Here is a 21,053-nt window from a genome sequence, read left to right as displayed (position 1 = left end):
GCCTGGAAACAAACTAATATCCAGTGCAGGTTTATCAACATCACTGGTGACCCTTGAATCTTGGTTCAGCTCTCTTGCTATCTACTCCAGCTGAACTTCCCAGATCACTTTCCAAGGCAGCAAATGCTTCAAGGGTTAAGGGTAGAGAGCACAGATTCCTAGAGAGGCGTGGGAATGCGTGGGGTGCGTCAGTGCAATCAATGCACAGAGACGAACATTTCCTCTTATTACCCACACTGTGTCCGTGCTCCTCCCTTGCCCCAGAAGCTGAATTTCGAATTTCTCAGCTCTGCTGACATCCCTCTGGGAGCAGTGAGTTCAAAGGGGGCTGCTTTGCATGATGGGGTGGCGAGGGGGGGAGATGACCTCCCCCTAAGAAAGGGGGTGAGGAAAAAGAATATGGAGCAGAGAGGCTGCAGTGTGATCAGGAGTTTTGGCTTTATGCAGCTGCCTCCTCTCCTCCTCCGCTCAAACCAAGGACAGGGCAGAAAGGAAGACTGGGAGGAAAGTTGGTCAGTTTCATTCTCCTTTGGCATCAACCTTGCCTCCACTCCAGCGCCGAACACACAAGCTTTGTGATTCCAGCCCTCACGCTTCTATTTTTCCTTTGCTGTTTTAAACAAGCTGACAACAAGGAAATGTCAGAGCATCATTTGGGGAATGAGAGACCTTTTTAGACTGTAAGCCCATCTGGGTCAAGGAGGAAGCATCTTATTGATTATTTATTTATTTTGTTGATCAGCAGTATATAAACATCTGGAGCAGTGGAGGTGTAGAGATGAATGGTATGAATTGCCGTATGGTCAGGTCCCTCTGCTAGCTGAACAAAAGATATTCTTTTTCTATTCTCTTTTATTTAGCAGGGGGAGAGCAACTGTCCTTATCCAACCCCAACACAGCATCTCTCCAGTGGTTGTTGCTGGTGTCTCCCTTATTTTTATTATTTTTATTTTTTAGACTGTGAAACCTTTTGGGACAGGGAAGCTTCTTATAACTTTTCCCGTAGGCCAGTTCCCATGAACACTGACCTTCAGTCTCCCCTACATGTGTTAATGTTGGGGCCACGTTTAAAGGGGGCTTCCTAGCACACGCAGAGGGGTGATTGGGTTGATCACCCCTCACACCCGATTAAAGGACGTGCCACAATCCCATCAGCAGGTCCTTGAGTGATGTTGGGGCGGGTACATTCGCAGTGTGGGCCCCATTATGGAAGGGCAGCTGCAGGCCGTGTTCATGGGAACTGGCTCTGTGTAAACCACTTTGAACATTTTGTTGATTTCTATACCACTTTTTCATAAATTTATCCAAAGATGGTTTACAAGTTTAACACAGAGCAAAATATATAAATAAAAAATGAATGAATGGATGGATGGATGGATGGATGGATGAATTAAATAAATAAATAAAATCACATCAAAACAATCTACAATACAAATAGGTTGTATATTTGATGTTGGGTTGAGCAGCCCTTGGGGGACACATTTTTGGGTAGCCCAGAGAGATTCCAGGAAGTATTTCACAGGCTCTATTTAGCTCACATCTTCTCCCGAATGTAGGGTGTGCGTTCACATATCAGCCAAATTTACCCCCAAGTCCCTGTGAGCTGTCAGGGAGCACTTCACACACAATTCAGGTTTTCCTTGCGCATTAGAGAGTAGCCCCATCCAAGCAAAAATAAAAATTTAAAAATCCACTTTTTGCACATCAAAGCAAAAAAAATAATAAATCCACTTTTTGCATCAGCCTTTTTAGTGCTACTTTGAACTTGCAGTGAAACTCATGGCCAAGCCTGCTGTCTGGGAATGCTCCTGGGGAAGGAGTAGGCATAAATATCAGCCCCTTCCCTGCTTCCCCAGTGCCGTTAGTTGGAAACTAACCAGTTCTGCGAGGCTGCTCTCTTCTTGCACCCGGCTCTGTATGTCAGCCAGAATAAATATAGGTTGTTATAGGTATCAATGGCACTTGCTTCCTAAGGCAAAGAGCAGTGAAAAACAGGGCCAGATCAAGGGGTTGTGGTGCCCCCTTCCTCCCCGGTCCCATTATTTACTCAGCATTTGGCAGCCCCTTATACCTACTGAGAGTCTCTTTTTGCTACTTTAGGTACTGGGAACATTTGAGGAGTCGGGTGTGAGTTTCTCCAAAGCAGACCAGATCCTGCTGGGTCCTGGGGAGGAAAATCCCTGCAGAGAGATCAAGCAGAAGAGCAATGGAGATGTCCATTTGCTAGGTAAGGATTTCGTAGATATCTATTAACTAGAGCAGAGGTGGCCATAATGAGGCTCTCTAGCTGCTCTTAGACTACAACTCCCATCATCCCCAGCTATAATTATGGCTGGGGATAATGAAAGTTGTAGTCCACCAGCTGGAGAACCTCAGGCTGGCCACCCCTGAACTAGATCCTCGATCCTCCCTGTCCTCCAAAATAGAATAGGTCATTCAGTTCCTGTTTTGCCAATGTAACCCTGTGGAATTTGTGTTGCTTTCCCACATATTATACTTGGCATCTGCATCTACCCCAAGAACACAAGAACTGCCTTGCAGGATCAGACCAAAGGTCTAGCTAAGCCAGCGTTCTGTTTTCCTCTGTGGCCAACTGTTTTGGGAAACCCCTCCTGCTTTCTCCTGATGTTTGTCCCCAAATCAAATAATTGGAGGTAGGCTGCTTCTGAACAGGGAAGTTCTCTTTATGTAGCATGGTCCTAATGCACATGATCCTTTTGACAGCACACTGTGCAACGTTTCACTGATGAAAATAGGGACATGCCTGTGATTATGTAGGGGGTGTGGTCAGACCACCTGGGGGGGGCGTGACATACATTTCTGATTCAGCATGCCTTAAATGGATTGCAGGTAATAAAGTGCAGGCAGAGCACCTGATTCAAGATTTCCAATGTTGATTCCCTGATTCCAGATTCCCAATGTTGATGAGCCAAGCCCGTCTCCTCCAACATTTCACAGATGAAAACAGGGATATGCCGGTAATACCCAGTTCTCAGCCTGGGGATTGCTGCCCAAGCCCCCCACCCATGATTCCACATTGTTGGTGGCTGGATTCGCCCCACTACCAGGAGTAGGCAACCTTTGGCACTCCCGCTGTTGTTGAACTTCAACTGCCATCATCCCCAGCTGCAATAAAGAACATAAGAACAGCCTTGCTGGATCAGGCCCAAGGCCGGTCTAGTCCAGTATCCTGCTTCCCCCCAGTGGCCCACCAGATGCATCTAGGAAGCCCCTGAGCAGGAGACAAAGGCATGCCCTCTCCCTTGAGTACTAGTTGCCCCCCCTCCAACGGGTACTCAGAGACATCCCCTGCTATCTGAGCAAGGAGGCACCTTTTTAAAGTGGTGATTCTCTTTATCAAGCAGGGGGAGAGCAACAAGCCCTATCCATCCCCAGCACAACATTCCTCCAGTGGCTGTTGCTGGTGTTTATCTTAGGTTTCTTTTTAGAATGTGAGCCCTTTGGGGACAGGGATCCATCTTTATTTATTTGTTATTTCTCTATGTAAACTGCTTTGAGAACTTTTGTTGAAAAGCGGTATATAAATATTTGCCATCATCCTGCCTCTGAACCTGGATGTAGCCTATAGCCATCCAGTCTGACCTGCCCTCCCTGTCTATCCCTGCTCTCGAGATTCCCTTTCACTTTTCAATCCCTCTCCTCTATTCCAGGAGCCCATACATTGATGAATAAGCACAGTAAGGACCAGCAGTGGGCACCCTCAGAAACATCACCACATGAGGAGGAGGATGGAATCTCCAGCAATCATGATGGACCAGAAATGCAGGTGGAACATGCGAGAAATCAGTGGAAGAATCCATCTGCGACAGGGGTGGCTGGTGATCTTTGCAAAACGAAGACCTCTGCAAGATTACCCAAAGGGATGGGAAAGCATAAATGCCTGATTTGTGGGAAAGGCTTCACTCGAAAATCAAACCTGTGCTTCCAAAAAACAGTTCCATGTAATTCAAGCACTTGCTTCCAGCATTCGAAGCATGAATTGATCCCACTTGGGGGCTACACGTCCTCACCTGTATGCACTCGTTCCGAAAGGCAGACGTTGGCTAGCATCCCATGCAGCATCCTTCAGGCTTTGTCAGCAGCACGGCTTTGTCAGCAGCAAGTCGAGACAAAAGTGTCCACGAAATTATGTAAGAGAGCTGTTTTGCAAACACTGGAATTGCAGAAATGCCATTCTGTCATGTATGGCCATTGGAAAGAATAGTGCTTGTGTAACTGTATGAGCACTTTTGTTAAAGCCCGTGGGATGCTGCTCAGTTTGTGAGCCACTATTTCTGTGAACAGATCTAAGGGCATCCCAGCATCCCCTTTGAGATGAAAGAGGGCTAATTCATGGACCGCCTAATAGATTTGAACCACATTTGGTACAGTTGTAATGATCAGGGCCACCGAGAGGGGGTTCAGACCCTCTCTCTGAGAGGACCCAGAGAGCAACCTGGCTGCTGCATTCTGGACCAACTACAGTTTCCATTTTACGTACAAAGGCAGCCCCACATAGAGCACATTGCAGTAGTCAAGTTGGCGGTGACCAGCAGATGTACTTCTGTTCTGAGAATATTTATCTCAAGAAATGAATAAAGCTGGTGTATCAGCTGAGGCTGATAAAAGGCACCTCTGGCCACTGCCTCAGCCCAGGACACCAGGGAGAGGTTTGTGTCCAGAAGCACCCCCAGAGACTGCGTACCTGTTCCTTCTGGGGAAGTGTGACCCCATCCAGAACTGGCAGATCAAAATCATCTTCTGAGTTCTGACCCCGCGCAATAAATACCTCCGTCTTATCTAGATTCAGTCTCATTCATTCATTCATTCATTCATTCATTCAATTTATAAAGTGCCCCATCTTAAGGCTCGAACCAGCCCGATTCGGCAGCCCGACGGCAAACTGGACCCACCCTTCACCAGGCAGAGGTGAGACCTCACCGCTCACCAATCCCCAGTCTAGCATGGTTCGGGACAAGCCAATCTACTGGTGGGAGCGGTGCTGGTGGGGCAGGGAGAGGACCTTTCAAAATAGCAAGTAATTGAAGCGTGCTTTGCACGAGTTTCCTCTTTTAGAAGAACGGAAGAGTAACTCCGTCCTGGGCCTGGCAGCCCCTGCAAGCTGCTACTCACGAGCAGCAGTGCCCCACTAGGATCCCGCACCGCGGGCAGCATGCCGCCCACCGCGCACGAGGAGAGTGGTGAAGCAGAGGCCAGGTGAGTGGGGAGCAGCAGGCTTCCCACCACACGAGATCCCAGAGGGATGCTGCTGCTCGTCAGTAGCAGCTTGCAGATGGATACTGTATTTCGGTCATTGGCCAGCATAAAACAAACAATGCATAGTAACATCCAGTTAAGTAATAAATTCTTTGTGAGTTTTACAAACAATGTAACAAAACTTGGCCACATTGCCAGGAAGAGTTTATTTAAAATTGGACAGCCCATAGTCTAAATAAAACTCATCAGTGGGGCCAGGAAACTTCTTTAACTAAGGGGAAATAAAATTTAGACGAATATCCTTGTAAAAAATAAAGAATCACGTGTGCAGTGCTTTCTATATCACCCGAGCTGCATGGGCATAAGCGAGCTGAAGATGGTAACTTTTTGAATTTCGCTCTAGAACTGCAGTGGGGAGTACATTTAGTTAAGCAAGAGTCATGGCTCTCCTGAATTTTGCTATTAACAAGATGTTTAGATATTCTGCAGGCCTTGTATTTAAGGCCTGATTGCCTGTATGCAACCCCCTCGGCAACTCTGCTAATTCATTTCGCAGTTCTATATCTAGGACACGCTGTTTAATAACCCGCGTGGCTTGGTCAGACTCCATCAGAATGAGCTCTTCCTGGGGGAGACCCTAAAGTTGTAGCTTGGATTTCAGTGCCACTTTCCATTTAGAGGAGTTGTTGTCTGTAAGTGTTAAAGGATCAGCTTCAGCCAAAACAGAATGATGCTCAGCCTGCTGAGATGGGATCCTCCCCATCCCTTTAAAAAAACCAACATCTGAAGACCCACCTCTTCACCCAAACTTTTCCTGCTTTTTAAAATTGTAGTTTTAATTTCATACTGTTTTTAAATTGTTAAACTGTTTCAACCTTTTATATTTGTTTTAATTGTTTTAATGTTATTGTTAACTGCCCAGAGACTAAAGTTTGGGCGGTATACAAGTTAGTTAGTTAAATAAATAAACACATGTCTCCATTCTAACCTAAAGACACCTGCCTCACGTCTGAGAGCAGTACTGGGAACACTACAAGGAACCTGGAAGAGAGCTCTCAAGAATTTAGTTTGTATTACTTCCAATGGGGTGAAGTTCTCGAAAGGGCCCAATGGGCACCATATAGAAGCTGCGGGTAAACATTAGCTGTAAAAAATTTTATAGCAGCTGGAATAGAGAGCACGCCTGGTAAAATGGAAGGAGCTGATAGCATTGGCTGATTGTTAGGCATTTTGAGTTGCATAATTGAGATGTGCTCTTCAGCCTCCAGCGGAGTGAAAAATGACACCAAGGTATTTGAAGGTTCTCACTTGTTCAGTTATATGACCAGTCATACGCCATAAGTGAGGCTTGGGTCGTTTAGCGAAGACCATCACCTTCGTTTTTGAGTAATTAACTTCTAAAGCCTCTGCTGCACAATAAGCACTTAATGAAGCAAGGGCCCGCCTCAACCCAACTGGGGTCTGTGCTAAGAAGAGACCATATGGTCAGTATAGAGCAGAATCAAGAGGTGTCTGTCCGCCAGTTCATGAGTAGCAGCTTGCAAGTGCTGCCACGGCCAGGCTGGAGTCACTCTTCAGTCCAGTTCTTCTCAAAGAGGCCACTCGCATTAAGCACGCTTCAGTCTTCACTGTTTAAAAGACCCTCTCTAGGCCCCACCAGTGTCACCCTCACTGGCGGACCAGTTCATGTCCATTTGCTCAAGCTGGTTCAGGCCAACACAGTCTGGTCCGAAATCAGCTCAATTTTTGACAGGGCCACACAAAACAGTCCATGCACACTCCTAAGTGGGTGTTATCATAAGAATCCGGCAGGATCAAAACAAGTCCATCTTGTGAAATATCCTGCTTTCTACAGCAGCCAACCAGAGGTCCTTGAAAACCCCAGATATAGGGCATAGGCACAACTGTTTTCTACCACTGTGGCCCCCAGCAATTGGTATTCAAGGATAGACTGCCTATACATGGAGGTTTTATTGAACAAACATGACTTTATTACATTTATATCCCGCTCTTCCTCCGAGGAGCTCAGAGAGGTGTACATGCTTATTTTTTCCTCACAACAACCCTGTGAGGTAGGTTAGGCTGAGAGATACGTGACTGGCCCCAAGTCACCCAGTGAGCTTCATGGCCGAATGGGGATTTAAACTCGGGTCTTCCTGGCCCTAGTGCAACACTCTATCCACAAGAATTGGACTCATCCATTTTTAAAGCCATCTAAGCTAGTGGCCATCACATCCTCTAGCACTTATACTTGTATTTCTTGTTTTTCCATTTCAGTAAAATGCCCAAGGAGTTAACATCACAATTGAAAAATACCACTGCATTTTATTTTTTTAAAGCACCATCAACATGAATCATATAACATAAGAATAGGAGGCCAAGTCCTTGCCCCAAGGAGCTTACAATCTAAGTTAAATGCCACCATAATAACATTCTCTTAAAAATGGGCCCCTGCTAGCACTGCAGCATTCTGCAGCAGCTGGGGCCAGAGATTTGGGAAGATAGGGATTCTGCCCGAAATGGCACATCAGCCTCCTGATCAGGGATCCATGATAAATAAGGTGTTGTTAAAAAAACATTTTAACAGTGATGGGGGAATTTTGGGACCTGAGGGGAGAAGAATAGGGAGGTGGGAACCAGGACTGAAGAGATATGCATTGACAGACTTTTGCCTTTTCTGAGAATGGTTTGTGGTGTGATTTATTTTGCTGGTCACCTTTATATCCCTCTTTTCTTCCATCATGCAGTTAAACTCTGGTGTTGACAACCATTAATGAACTACTGTGTCCTTAAGAAACAGTTTCTGAGGAAAGGGGGGGGGGGACTCTGGATAAAGGAGGGAGAAAATCAGATTTCTTTTTTTAGCTTTGGGTGAAGTGAGAGGGAGCCAGAAAAGGGACTCGCTTTGATTTCTTCTTCTTAATTCTTAAGATCACGTGGCTGCCTCAGAGGGAGAGGGTGAGGAGACTCTTTTCCTCCACATAAAAGAAGGGCCAAACGGTCCCTCTGGTGAAGGAGGCTCCTGCGAAAGTGTAGAGTGGGCCTGCTGTGTCAGCATCGGAAAACGTCAGTCGAGGCACAGCACAATTCAGAGACAATCGGACCCTCTTCAATGCCCCACACAGGGACAGAGGAGTCTGTTCAGGGGAGGTGAGAGCCCAGTATTGACCTGCCAATTTCCCGACAGCCCAGATCCCTTCCTCAGGAACTAATTCGAAACGGCCCTTTCTCTCCACAGACTTGCTGGCAACCCCCAAAGCCCACCCTCCCTCACCTCCCACAGTGACTTCCCAGGAATGTCTGCCTGCTGTGAATCCCTCACATCCCAGCACACAAGGCCAGCAGCTGAATCTCTCAGGATTCTTGGGCAGAGCTTGACGTTTTTCTCCCCATGTAATCCTTTTAGGATCCTCGGACGTGATGAGCCAGGGATTTGCTGTGTCTGGATCCAAAATGACGTTTGCTGTTGAGGGGGAGAAGAAAAGGAAGGGAACAGAAGCAGAGTCAGCTGAGAGATAGACGGAAATCAGGGGCCTCACTAGGTTCTTCAGTGATTCGGGACCAAGGTCCACAGGCCCTTTCTTAGTCCAACTCAATCATGACCACACTCCAAGATTAATGTTTTCTTCTTTCTTGGGAAGGGAGACAAGGATTACATCCCCTGAGCCAACGTGGTGCAGTGGTTAGAGAGCTGGAGGAGGACTGGGGAGATCTGGATTCAAATCCTCCTCCCCTGGTCAGCCATGAAGCTGACTGAATGACTCTTAGCTAGACATTCTCCATCCCCCTAATTTGCTTCACAGGATTGTCGTGGAAATAAAAGGAAGAAGAAGAGCAATCTAGACTACCTTGTGGTCCTTGGAGGAAGGGCAGCTACAAATGTTGTCGATGATAAAATACCCTTATAAGTGTCTATTCAGGACTTGGAGGGCCCAGGGCAAGAATGTGTCCCCCCACTTTCCCCCACACTTGGGACAAGGCTGAGGAACTCACTAGCACTGATCCCTGCTAAAGGAGCCAAGAGGCACCATTGAAAGGGATGATTCTCCAGTATTGAATGGGGGGCGGGGAGCCACTGTCCGTATCCAACCCCAGCACAGCATCAGTGGTGGCTGCTGGTGTCTACTTTGTGTTTCCTTTTAGCCTGTGAGTCCTTTGGGAACAGGGAAGCAACTTTGGTTTATTTTTCTATGGAAACCTCTTTAACTTTTGTTGAAAAGCGGTATGTAAACATTTGTAGTTGCAGTTGCTACTATGTTGGATAGATTCAGATGAAGACAGGTTCTTGTTCTTTAGGCCTTTGTTTAGGGCTTTAGGGTTCTGTACAGAACCTTGAATGGACCTGTGAATAAACTTGCATTCGGTGCAAAGAGAGCAAGATAGTCCAAATATCTTCCAGACCAGATGCCCCTGATAGGACTGGCTGTCACGTTTTGCAGCAATTTCAGCTTCCAAAGACTTTGAAAGGACAGCCTCACATGGAACGCATTGCAGATTGTGACCAAGCCATGCACTTTGTGAGGTTGGGTGGGGTTTGTTAGAGTCATAGTATCTAAAAACCTGAGCCTGGGGTGCCCGAACCTGTTAAGGTTTATAGGCAGGAGATAGACAGATATTGGCGGGTGGGGGGGAGAAAGAGTGCAGAGTATTTCAGGTGCTAACTCACTCCCATTACATCAAAAACTAACAAGGTCTCAGGGGCAACAGCTTGTAAACAATAAGCATGAAGACTGATTTAAGGTTAAACTAATCGACTTTATTTAGACATACATGGTAGTAAGAAAGACCTAAACCCTAGCAGCTACCTACATGGTCATCAGACAAAGTTCTGGGAAGAAGAGGAAGGTAGTTACTCTCCCAGGAAGTTCTGAATATTTTTGATCAAGGGGGAGGTGCCATATTATTATTAATAATTAATTCTATTTCTATACCGCCCTTCCAAAAATGGCTCAGGGCAGTTTACAAAGAGAAATAACAAACAAACACGATGGCTCCCTGTCCCCAAAGGGCTCACATTCTAAAAAGAAACATGAGACACACACCAGCAACAGTCACTGGAAGTACTGTGCTGGGGGTGGATAAGGCCAGTTACTCTCCCCCTGCTAAATAAAGAGAATCGGGAAAAGGTGCCTCTTTGCCCAGTTAGCAGGGGATTAGAAGCAGAGATAAAACATGAAAGAGGAGACCCTTTCTGTCTCTACTCCCAATGCCCTTAGTGGTCATTTGGGTTATCAGTGCAAAAGGTCAAGGCCATCTGGGAGCTGGGAGAGAGGTATGCTATGATGAGGGAATAATGTGCAGGTCATTCTATGCTATGCTGGGTGGGGGTTGCATGGAGATTGGTACTGGTACTCAGAGGCATCGGGTGTTTCGGAAGGGAGAGATCTGGGTGGTGGAAAAGATTGCATGGAGTACTCCACACATCTCTGCTACAAGGGAGATGCAAGGAGATTTGGCAAGTGAGTGGGAAGAAGGACTGGGGGGAACTGGGGCTGTGAGTGACCACTAACCAGGCACATTAGGTGCCAGAGGGCTCATAGCAATAGCACTTACATTTATATACTGCTCCATAGCTGGAAGCTCTCTAAGCGGTTTACAATGATTTAGCATATTGCCCCCCAACATTCTGGGTACTCATTTTACTGACCTCAGAAGGATGGAAGGCTGAGTCAACCCTGAGCCCCTGGTCAGGATTGAACTTGCAACCTTCTGGTTACAGGGCGGCAGTTTTACCACTGCGCCACCAGGGGATGTGACATGCCAGGGTATCATGGTCACAGCTGACTGGTGGGCATCCAGGAGCAAAGCCAAGTCCAGGATGACCCCCAGAGAGTGCCTTTTCTTGCAGAGGGAGTGCTCCCCTGTCCAGAGAAGGCTAAACCCTTCTTCCTGCATCAGCTTTCCTACTGACCCAAAACACCTCTGTCTAGTCTGGAATAAGTCTCAGACCATCACTTCCATCACAAATCTCAGATGGCCTCTCCTTGCAGGTTTATGTAGAAGTTGAAGGGCTTTTTAATTGATTCATAAGTGATCTAGAAGTTGGGGTAAGCAGATAGGTGGCCAAATTTGCAGATGACACCAAACTCTCTCAGGTAGTGAAATCCAAAATGGATTGTGAGGAGCTCCAAAAGGATTTCTCCAAACTGGGTGAGTGGGCAACAAAATGTCAAATGCAGTTCAATGTGGGCAAGTGTAAAGTTATGCACATGAGACAAAAAACCCAGCATCAAGTATACACTGATGGGATCTGAACTGTCAGTGACTGACCAGGAGAAGGACCATGGGTTCGTGGTGGACTGCTCATTGAAAATGTTGTCTCAGTATGAGGCAGCTGTGAAAAAGGCCAATTCCATGCTAGGGATCATTTGGAAGGGGATTGAAAATAAAACTGCTAATTTTATAATGCCCTTATACAAAACCATGGTGCGGCCACACCGGGAGTACTGCGTGCAATTCTAGTCACCACATCTAAAAAAGGACACTGTAGAACTGGAAAAGGTGCAGAAGAGGGCAACCAAGATGATCAGGGGCCTAGAGCACCTTTCTTATGAGGCAAGACTACAACACTTGGGGCTATTTAGTTTAGAAAAAAAGACGACTGCGGGGAAACATGATAGAGGCCTATAAAATCATGCATGGAGTGGAGAAAGTGGATAGAGAGAAATTCTCCTCCCTCTCACATAACACTAGAACCAGGGGACATCCCATGAAAATGATTGCCAAGAAATTTAGAACCAACAGTCATAGGTACTTTTTCACACAACACATAATTAACATGTGGAATTCGCTGCCACAAAATGTGGTGACAGCCAACCACCTGGATGGCTTTAAAAAGGGTTTAGATAACTTCATGGAGGAGAGGTCTATCAACAGCTACCTCCAACCTCAAAGGCAGGGTCCTCTGAGTACCAGTTGCAGGGAAGTACCAGCAGGAGAGAGGGCATGCCCTCAACTCCTGCCTGTAGGCTTTCAGCGGGATCTGGTGGGCCACTGTGTGAAACAGGATGCTGGAATAGATGGGCCTACTTGGGCCTGATCCAGCAGGGCTGTTCTTATGGGGAACTTGGACAGAGGTGCTCTTACCCCCTCGACTTCCAGGTGGAAGTTTATGGCCTCCACTCACCCTGGGGCTCCCAAATCCTCCTTAATCTGTCCTGGGTGATCTGGTGGCTGTGCCACTGGCCCATGCTGTGCCAGGCGGCTGAGCGTGACTGTGGTGAAGGCGGCATCCAAGTGCTGCAGCCACCCGCAGCCTGCCCAATCTCCCTCCCACTCCACGTGGCCAGAATTGGCAGGACCGTCAATGCAAAATGTAGTATCTGCAGGTCGGTGGGATAAGCATATTACTTTCCTTGAGCATATAGTGGTGTATAAAATACTGTGTGTGACCGAGAGCCTGACACATGCCTTTCACTAAACTCGCCAAGTTGGCTTCTATTGATTCTTACTTAGAACCAATCCTCATCTTTGCTAGTATAAAGATTACCATATTGCTCTTCATGTCTGTATTGACTCTATTTAATGCAGCACATCCCAGATCCTCAAGACCATCTGTGCCCACAACCTTTCTGTCTGTCGGGGGCTGGTCATTCTTGGAGCCCACCCTGGTACTACCGGGCCCATCATGGGCAATTAGCTGAGGGCCCTCTGAAACCTGGGGTTGTTTCTGCCTTGATTGGTTCTCAATATTTACCTTTCTGCAGTGGAAGTCCAGATACCAGAGTGTCTGGGGAAGCAAAGGGAACAGATATTAAGCATCATCATATCATCATGCTGATAACGAATCCACTTTCTTTCAGTAGCCGGGTCACTGGAACTCCTGGAGAGATAGTCATGAAATAGCTAAAACTAGCTGATCTGGCACAGAGCATCTGTGCCCCTAGTTCTCCCTGTCTCTCCTCCCCATCTTCATTCCCCCCCTCCCTTCAGCCCCAGTCCATTCTCCCCCTCCCAGTCTGCTTTTCCTTGCTGGCCAGCCTGGCCGGCACTTTCCCTCCCCACCTGCCTATGCCGCCATTTTCTCGCCCCGTCCCCATCACTATCCAGGCAGCTGGTCGCAAACTCTCGTGAGAGCTGCCACACATGGGATTAGTAACAGGCACACATTGTAGAAATATATATAAAGGTATTATAACTTAATATTTATAACTTTTTAACATACTGCACATGTAGGAGAAAAGTGTTAAGGTTCAACTGTAAGCTCATTTAAAAGAGCACGAGTGCCCCTTTAGTTCAGGTGAGTTGGGGGGTGCGGGGACAGGTTCCTGCATTGTAAGCCTCAAAGAGAATCCACTAACCAGCTTATCAACATTAGTGCCCAGACACTTATTCCATCTAGCGTGTTCTGTGTCATGGAGGAATCCCTTTCATGTTCATATATTTCAATTACCTCTACCTCTCTGTATTCAATCAGATATATTTTAATTGGATTCTATTCTATTCATTTAACACATTTGTATACTGCCCAAAACACAAGTCTCTGGGCTGTTTACAACAAAGCAATAAAAACAACAAATTAAAAGGTTAGGCTGAGAGAGAAGTGACTAGCCCAGAGTCACCCAGCTGGTATCATGGCTGAATGGGGATTTGAACTCAGGCCTCCCCGGTCCTAGTCCAGCACTGTAACCACTATACCACACTGGCTCTGGTGATGAGCCAGTAGCGAAGGCAGATGAACCTCTCCAGATGATCTCAATGGGTGGTGTGGTTCATTGCGAAGAAAACGTTCTCTTAAATAACCAGGGCCCAAATTGTTCAGGGCTTTATAGGTTATAACTAACACCTTGTATTTTACCTGGAAACATATCGGCAGCCAGTGTAGATCTTTTAAGATAGGAGTGATATGGTCTCTCCAAGATGACCCAGAGACCAACCTGGCTGCTGCATTCTGGACCTACTACAGTTTCCGGACTATGTACAAAGGCAGCCCCACATAGAGAGCATTGCAGTAATCCAGCCTAGTGGTTACTAGCATATGTACTACAGTTCTGAGGTCATTTATCTCAAAAAATGGACACAGCTGGCATATCAGCCGAAGCTGATAAAAAGGACCTCTGGCCACTGCCTCAAACTGGGACAACAAGGAGAGCTTTGTGTCCAGAAGCACCCCCAGACTGCATACCTGTTCCTTCCGGGGAAGTGTGACCCCATTCAGAACTGGCAGTTCAAAATCATCTCCTGAGTTCCGACCCCGCACAATAAGTACCTCCATCTTATCTGGATTCAGCCTCAGCTTGTTATCTCTCATCCAGCTCATCACTGTCTCCATGCAGGCATTTAAGGAGGTTATGCCTTCTCCTGATGATGTTGACATGGAGAAAAAGATTTGGGTGTCGTCAACATACTGATAACACCCTGCACCAAATCTCCTGATGATCTCTCCCAGCGGTTTCATGTAAATGTTAAACATTGGAGACAATACAGAGCCCCGAGGGACACCATACCAAAATTCAGTTTTTGAAGAACAACAGTCCCCGAGGGACACCATCTGGTATCTGCCCGAGAGGTAAGAGTGGAACCACCGCAAAACAGTGCCTCCAACCCCCAACCCCATCCGACACTCCAGAAGGATACTATGGTTGATAGTATCGAAAGCCACCGAGAGGTCCAAAAGGACCAACAGAGTCACACTTCCTCTGTCAATTGCCAATTGGAGATCATCCATCAGGCTGACCAAGGCAGTCTCCACCCCATAGCCTACCCGAAAGCCAGTCTGAAAGGGGTCTAGATCATCAGTTCAATCCAAGACTGCCTGGAGTTGGGAGGCCACCACCCTCTCAATTACCTTGCTCAGCCGTGGAAGGTTGGAGACTGGCCTGTAGTTACTCCACTATCATTTTAAACTTGTGGTTGTCATTTCTCCTGGGGAAACTGCCTCCTTGATTAGCAAGTATAACAATCCTCATTAGGGGGTGACAAGCACTCATTGTTACAATCCAGAAATGCTGTGGTGAGGAGGAGCCCAAAGGAGATATGAACTGGAGTGGGATGAGGGAATTGTGCAGAACTGGTAGAAAGAAACTACAGGTGGACTCGTATGTGGGAAGTAATTGAATTCTATGAAACACATGACTAGATCAATAAAACCTCAGGCTTGCCAGTTACCACAGGATCTTTTCACTCATTGGCCAGAATACTGGAAAACAAAAAGGTTGGCTGGATAACCTTCAGGTTTTTCCTTTTATCTCCACAAATAAAAGGGTTAAAAGTATTTTTAAAAACATGGGATTATGGAAAGGAGCCTGTAATAATACATCATAATTTATATCTGCCAAATGAGAAAAGCGATTCTCTTTATCTAGCGGGGGAGAGCAACTGGCCCTATCCATCCCCAGAACAGCATCCCTCCAGTGGCTGTTGCTGGTGTCTATCTAAGGTTTCTTTTCAGATTGAAAGCCCTTTGGGGACAGGCAAGAAGCCATTTATTTATTTATTTCTATGTGAACTGCTTTGGGAACTTTTGTTGAAAAGCAGTATATAAATATTTGTAGTCAGAATTATATAGTTTACTACATCCCCTTCAAGCCATTTTTCAATGCAAATCTTACTTATATCATGACCCTGAGTTCTGAGGCCCCTCATCCAGGGGGTGATGTGGACAATTTGGGGGATGAGTCAGGACATGAAACCCTGGGCCCCAAAACACCTCAGCCAGGAGGTGAAGGAGACAGTTTGGGGAATGAGTTGGGATGGGAAGCCCCAGCTGTGCCAGATCCACCCCCTCCACAAGGAGGAGAGGATACACCCTGGACGGTGTCCTCAGACTCAAAGGACTCCACAGACAATCCACCTGCTGAGAGGGGGACTCCCCAGCCTCACCACAGCTTGTGTCTGAAGACTGGGGCACAGGCCCTCTAAGCTATCCAGCCCCCCACAGAAAGGGGCATGGCCAGGATCCATTCCCCTTTCTAAAGGGCTCAGTCTGCTTCAGGACTTTGCTGAAGCAACACAGACATTGTAGCCGTCTTTCTCCCAAGTAGACCCAACTTATTGGCTTGACCCTGGCTTGCTTTGACCTTGACTCCCGCCTGCTTCTGCTTGTACCCCACTTACTGCGTCTTGACCCTCCCTTGTTTGACTGTGACTTGCACTGCTCCTGCATAGACCTGGCTTATGGGCTCTTGTCCCTGCCTTGTTTGACCTCAATTCACGCTCCTTCTTGACAGAAGAAGCTGCAGGACCTCAGCCTGTTGACCCTGCCTTGCTCCTGTGGGTAAAGCCCCGTCACAGGGCCAGTTCACCTTGATTTCTGCAGGCCATGATACATTACAAATCATGACAGGTCTACAAATGTACCTAATTTCAAAGCAATCTGTTAAAAATGGCTCTTGGTACCACAATCAGATCATCAAGGATGTCTTTCCAGTCTTGCAGAGTGCTTCTGGAGTGGGGGCAGGACTCAGAAGTATTAGGGGCAACAGCGCTCCTGCTAGGGCAGTAGTGGCCGGTGAGGGGCACCCCCAGGGGGACGGTGGCGAGAGGCACCTTGAACCCTAAATGAGTAGGTGCTGACCTCTGTCCCAGCTACACGAGCAAGCTGTTCCAGGCAGAAACACGCCACCCAGCACACCCTGAGATGATAGAGAATTGGTTATCTCTTCTTTGAGCCATTCCTTATTACCTTGGAACTGCTTCATGACACCCTCCAGAAAGGCGTTTATGTCAGAGAAGTCCCAGATCCTCCACTTCACGGCAGAAGGAAAAGCCACTGGCTCCTCAAAGATCTCCTCCTTCTTACACCTGGTGGAGAGCAAAGACATTACTGCTTCATCCATCCCATTTAGAATCTACAAGCACAGCAGAGGAATGGAAGACAATGAAACAGCAGAGATAAAGAAAAGTGATTGAGGTACTGGGGGGGGGATTGTCCCTCATGTTGGCTGCTGGCACCCCACAAGTGAGGCATTTGCAGGCCAAACTAGCGGCAGCCTCACATTTCCTCATGTCATTTCATTTCTCCTCTAGGAGAGATAGGGGCCTTTCCCAGGCAGCAGGCTTTACCACAGGATTATGAGGGGTAAAGTAGGGTAAGTTATGAGGTCATATATTACACACATATAAGCGAAATAAAAGTAATTTGAAGAAACCTGAGGGCCATTCGCATAGTGGATCGGTTTCAGTTTGTGACTCCTGAGGATGTGGACAAGCTGCTTGGAGCGGTGAGGCCTCACTGAAAGGCCTCACCTGTTCTCTTGACCCTTGTCCAATATGGCTTGTTCGATCTAGCAGGGAGGCTGTTGTAGGAGGCCTGGTGGAAATCATAAATGCTTCTCTGACGGAAGGCAGGATGCCTCCTTGTCTCAAGGAGGCAATCATTATATATCTTTTAAAGAAGCCTACATTAAATCCCTCAGAGTTGAGCAACTATAGGCCTGTTTCCAACCTCCCATGGCTGGGCAAGGTAATTGAGAGGGTGGTGGCCTCTCAGCTCCAGGTGGTCTTGGAGGAAACTGATTATCTAGACCCATTTCAAACTGGCTTCCGGGCGGGCTAAGGGGTGGAGATTGCCTTGGTCGGCCTGATGGATGATCTCCAGTTGGGAATTGACAGAGGAAGTGTGACTGTTAGTCCACTTGGATCTCTTGGCAGCTTTCGATACTATCGACCATAGTATCCTTCTGGAACGTCTGAAGCGGTTGTGGGTGGGAGGCACTGTTTTACAGTGGTTTCGCTCCTATCTCTCGGACAGATTCCAGATGGTGTCAATTGGAGACTGCTGCTCTTCAAAATCTGAGCTTAAGTATGGTGTCCCTCAAGGCCTCGTACTCTCTTCAATGCTTTTCAACATCTACATGAAACCGCTGGGAGAGATCATCAGGGGATTTGGAGCAGGACGTTATCAGTATGCTGATGACACCCAGATCTACTTCTCCACGTCAACTTCTTCAGGAGATGGCATATCTTCCCTGAATGCCTGCCTGGAGGCAGTAATGGGCTGGATGAGAGGTAACAAGCTAAAGTTGAATCCAGATAAGACGGAGGTACTTATTGTGCGGGGTCGGAACTCCAGAGATGATTTTGACCTACCTGTTCTAGATGAGGTCACACTTCCCCAAAAGGAACAGGTCCACAGTCTGGGGGTACTTCTGGATCCACACCTCTCCCTGGTTTCTCAGGGAGAATTCTATCTTAGTCAGGATTGCACTACTGGGAAGGGAAATTCCACCAGCCGAATCAAATCGCAGAGCCCGCTGGGTTATGTGACGACCGAAATGGTTCGTCACATGCTATCTAGACCCTGCCTAGCATCATGAAGCTGTAAGAGAAATGAGTGGGTTCCACTTACCTCTCCAAGGTCCTTCTAACATCCTAGAGTGGGGGGAAGAGAAAGAAAGAGGAACTCAGTTAGTGATGTCATCAGAGAGCTTAGGAAATAGGAAGCTTGGCCTGATCCAGCAAAGCTCTTCTTATAGACTTCAGTTAATAGAGCCATCTCCTTATTCTAAGCCAGAGCCACTCACTCTGGAGACAAAGGGAAGGAGGGCTGTCACTTCCTCCTCCTCCTCCCTCCAGATGTCAAAGCAGCAACCAAGGTACGGAGGTAGAAGTTAGAAACGGAGGTATATCGGGGGAGGATTCTAACAGACCCTTTGTGGCTGGTCCCATTGGGGAGGAAGAGGTTAAAAAGGCAGCCTTTGTCCGTGTCCAGCTTTCACAAAAGAAAACACCCAGGTTGTCCAACCAGGGATGGGGAAACTTTGCAATTGGCAGTTAAGAATATGACAAATATTTAAATACCACTTTCCAACAGAAGTCCCCAAAGCAGTTTGCGTAGATATAAATCAATCAATAGATATAAATAAATAAATGGCTCCCTGTCCCCAAAGGGCTCACAATCTTAAAAAAGCAACAATAGATAGACACCAGCAACAGCCACTGGAGGGAAATCTCCAAGAAAGGAATGCCCACCACTGCATGAGGCAGACTCTTCCATAGTCAAAGAGCTCTTGGAGTGAGGAAATTCTGCCTCTTGGGTTCAGATCTGTTTTTGTCATTGCAACCCATTGGTTCTAGTCCTGCCCTCAGGAGCAACAGAACAAGCCCGCTCCTTCTTCTAGGTGAGCAACACCCTTTCCGATATTTGGAAACGGTTATCTTATCCCCCTCTTTGTCTGCTCTTCTCTAGGCTAAGCACACCCAGGTCCTTCCACCATTCCTCACAGGACTTGGTTTGCAGACCCCTCATCATCTGGGCTGCAAACCTCTGAATCTCTTCCTGTCTATCAACAGTGTTCTTAAACTATTGGGCCCTAAACAGGACACAAGTGTGATCTGACAAGAGCAGGACAGACTGAAACAATTACTTAGGAACAGAGGAAACTCTGTTCCTAACATATACCAAGTCAGACCATTGCTCCATCTAGCTCAGTATCGTCTACGCATACTGGCAGCGGCTTGTCCAAGGCTGTAGGCAGGAGTCTCTCTCAGCCCTGTCTTGGAAATGGAATTGTGGAAAGGTTTGGATGTAGCCTTACCCTGGACAGGAGGCCGTGGTGTTTCTGCTACTGTCCTTAGCTGAAGTTGCACATGTAGCAAATTAAAATGGGAACATAAGAAGAGTTCTGCTGAATTACACCCAAAGCCTATATAGTCCAGCGCCCTGTGTTTTTTTTAATTATTGTTATTATTGGAAGGGCATTATAGAAATCGAATTATTATTAATCCGATTTCTATACTGTCCTTCCAAAAATGGCTGAGGGCGGTTTACACAAAGAAATAATAAATAAATCGAATGATCCCTGTCCTTAGAGGGCCCACAATCTAAAAAGAAACATAAGATAGACACCAGCAACAGTCACTGGAGGTACTGTTGGTGTCTGGGCTATATAAGTTGAAATCAAAAGCAATCGCTTGACATAAACTTTGCCATTTTGTTTGGGCCTGCAGTAAGAATTTTGCTTATACTGAAATGATTTTCATGCCTGGTAGTTGCTTTCCCCTCAGTTAGCAAGAATCATATTTAGCATGGTAACCACACGTGCTGAAGGAGCAAGATAAGACTGGCCCACTGCTTGCACGCATAATTTATGACCTATTCCCAGACGAAACAGGAACTAAGCATGAGTTATGAAATATAACTGCTTTTTGTGTGTGTAAATGTTTTCTTAAGGATAATTTGGTGTATAAATGTGTTGCTTCTGTATCAGGCCTCTGTCCTGCTTTAAGCGCGAGACGAGCAGCACCTTTGCTACTTAAGAGCAAATAAAACCTTGATCTTAAGTCCTCTCGTCTGGGCTGATTATTGGGCTCCATCCGCCCAGGAACGAACCTCCCCTATTGGAGTCAGGGGTACCCCGATACTTCACTGTGCTGGGGATGGATAGGGCCAGTTATTCTCCCCCTGCTAAAAAAAGAGAATCACCACCTTAAAGCATAGGCTTCTTTCAGAGTGGCTCACCAGATGCCTCCGGGAAGCCACAGGCAAGAGCTGAGGTCATGCCCTCTCTCCTGCTGTAACTCCCCTGCAGTTGGTATTCAGAGGCATCCTGCCTCTGAGGCTGGAGGTGGCCTATAGCCCTCAGACTAGTAGTAGTAGTAGTAACTAGTAGTCTCCTCCATCAATTTATCCAAACCCCTCTTAAAGCCATCCAGGTAGTAGGTTGTCACCACATCTTGTGGCAGAGAATTCCATAGGTTCATTATGCACACACCGGCCACTTCTGGTCTGACGCTGAGGGTATGCTGCCACCCCACGCCAGCCAGCAAAGGAAACACGGGGGGCGGGGGGGGAAGAGAGAGAGAACAACTTCCCTGCTCCTTACAGGTAAAACCCCCGCCGAATGTCTGAACCAGTTCATGTACATCCCTAGCACGGAGGGCTAAGCTAGGACCTC

At 47.0% G+C, this 21,053-nt stretch overlaps 2 protein-coding genes across 4 annotated transcripts in view; one reads left to right on the top strand and one right to left on the bottom strand.

Annotated features, from left to right (window-relative positions):
- Window positions 1-21,053, bottom strand: part of LOC128343923 (uncharacterized) — a 52,448-nt gene that overhangs the window by 26,217 nt on the left and 5,178 nt on the right. The window contains exons 4-7 of the mRNA XM_053293355.1: window positions 18,506-18,528; window positions 16,841-16,959; window positions 12,914-12,946; window positions 8,166-8,680 (exon numbers count right to left, since the gene is read on the bottom strand). Of these exons, the coding sequence (XP_053149330.1) occupies window positions 8,166-8,680; window positions 12,914-12,946; window positions 16,841-16,959; window positions 18,506-18,528 (690 nt within the window). The remainder of the gene's footprint in view (window positions 1-8,165; window positions 8,681-12,913; window positions 12,947-16,840; window positions 16,960-18,505; window positions 18,529-21,053) is intronic.
- Window positions 206-4,788, top strand: LOC128342701 (uncharacterized). 3 transcript variants are annotated; one of them, XR_008315111.1, is made up of 3 exons: window positions 206-312; window positions 2,101-2,227; window positions 3,672-4,788. XR_008315111.1 is itself a non-coding variant. In XM_053290447.1 (3 exons), the coding sequence occupies exons 1-3, from the start codon at window positions 783-785 to the stop codon at window positions 4,223-4,225; spliced, it is 684 nt and encodes a 227-aa protein (XP_053146422.1). In that variant the 5' UTR covers window positions 224-782; the 3' UTR covers window positions 4,226-4,788. The 3 variants fall into 3 exon arrangements, 1 of the variants encoding a protein (XP_053146422.1); XR_008315110.1 differs by having other exon boundaries at window positions 224-512; XM_053290447.1 differs by having other exon boundaries at window positions 224-785.

This window comes from Hemicordylus capensis, chromosome 2, assembly GCF_027244095.1.
Source record: "Hemicordylus capensis ecotype Gifberg chromosome 2, rHemCap1.1.pri, whole genome shotgun sequence".
Taxonomy (NCBI): Eukaryota; Metazoa; Chordata; class Lepidosauria; order Squamata; family Cordylidae; genus Hemicordylus; species Hemicordylus capensis.
Note: the sequence above shows the minus strand (reverse complement) of the source record. Positions and strands in the feature narration are given on the sequence as shown.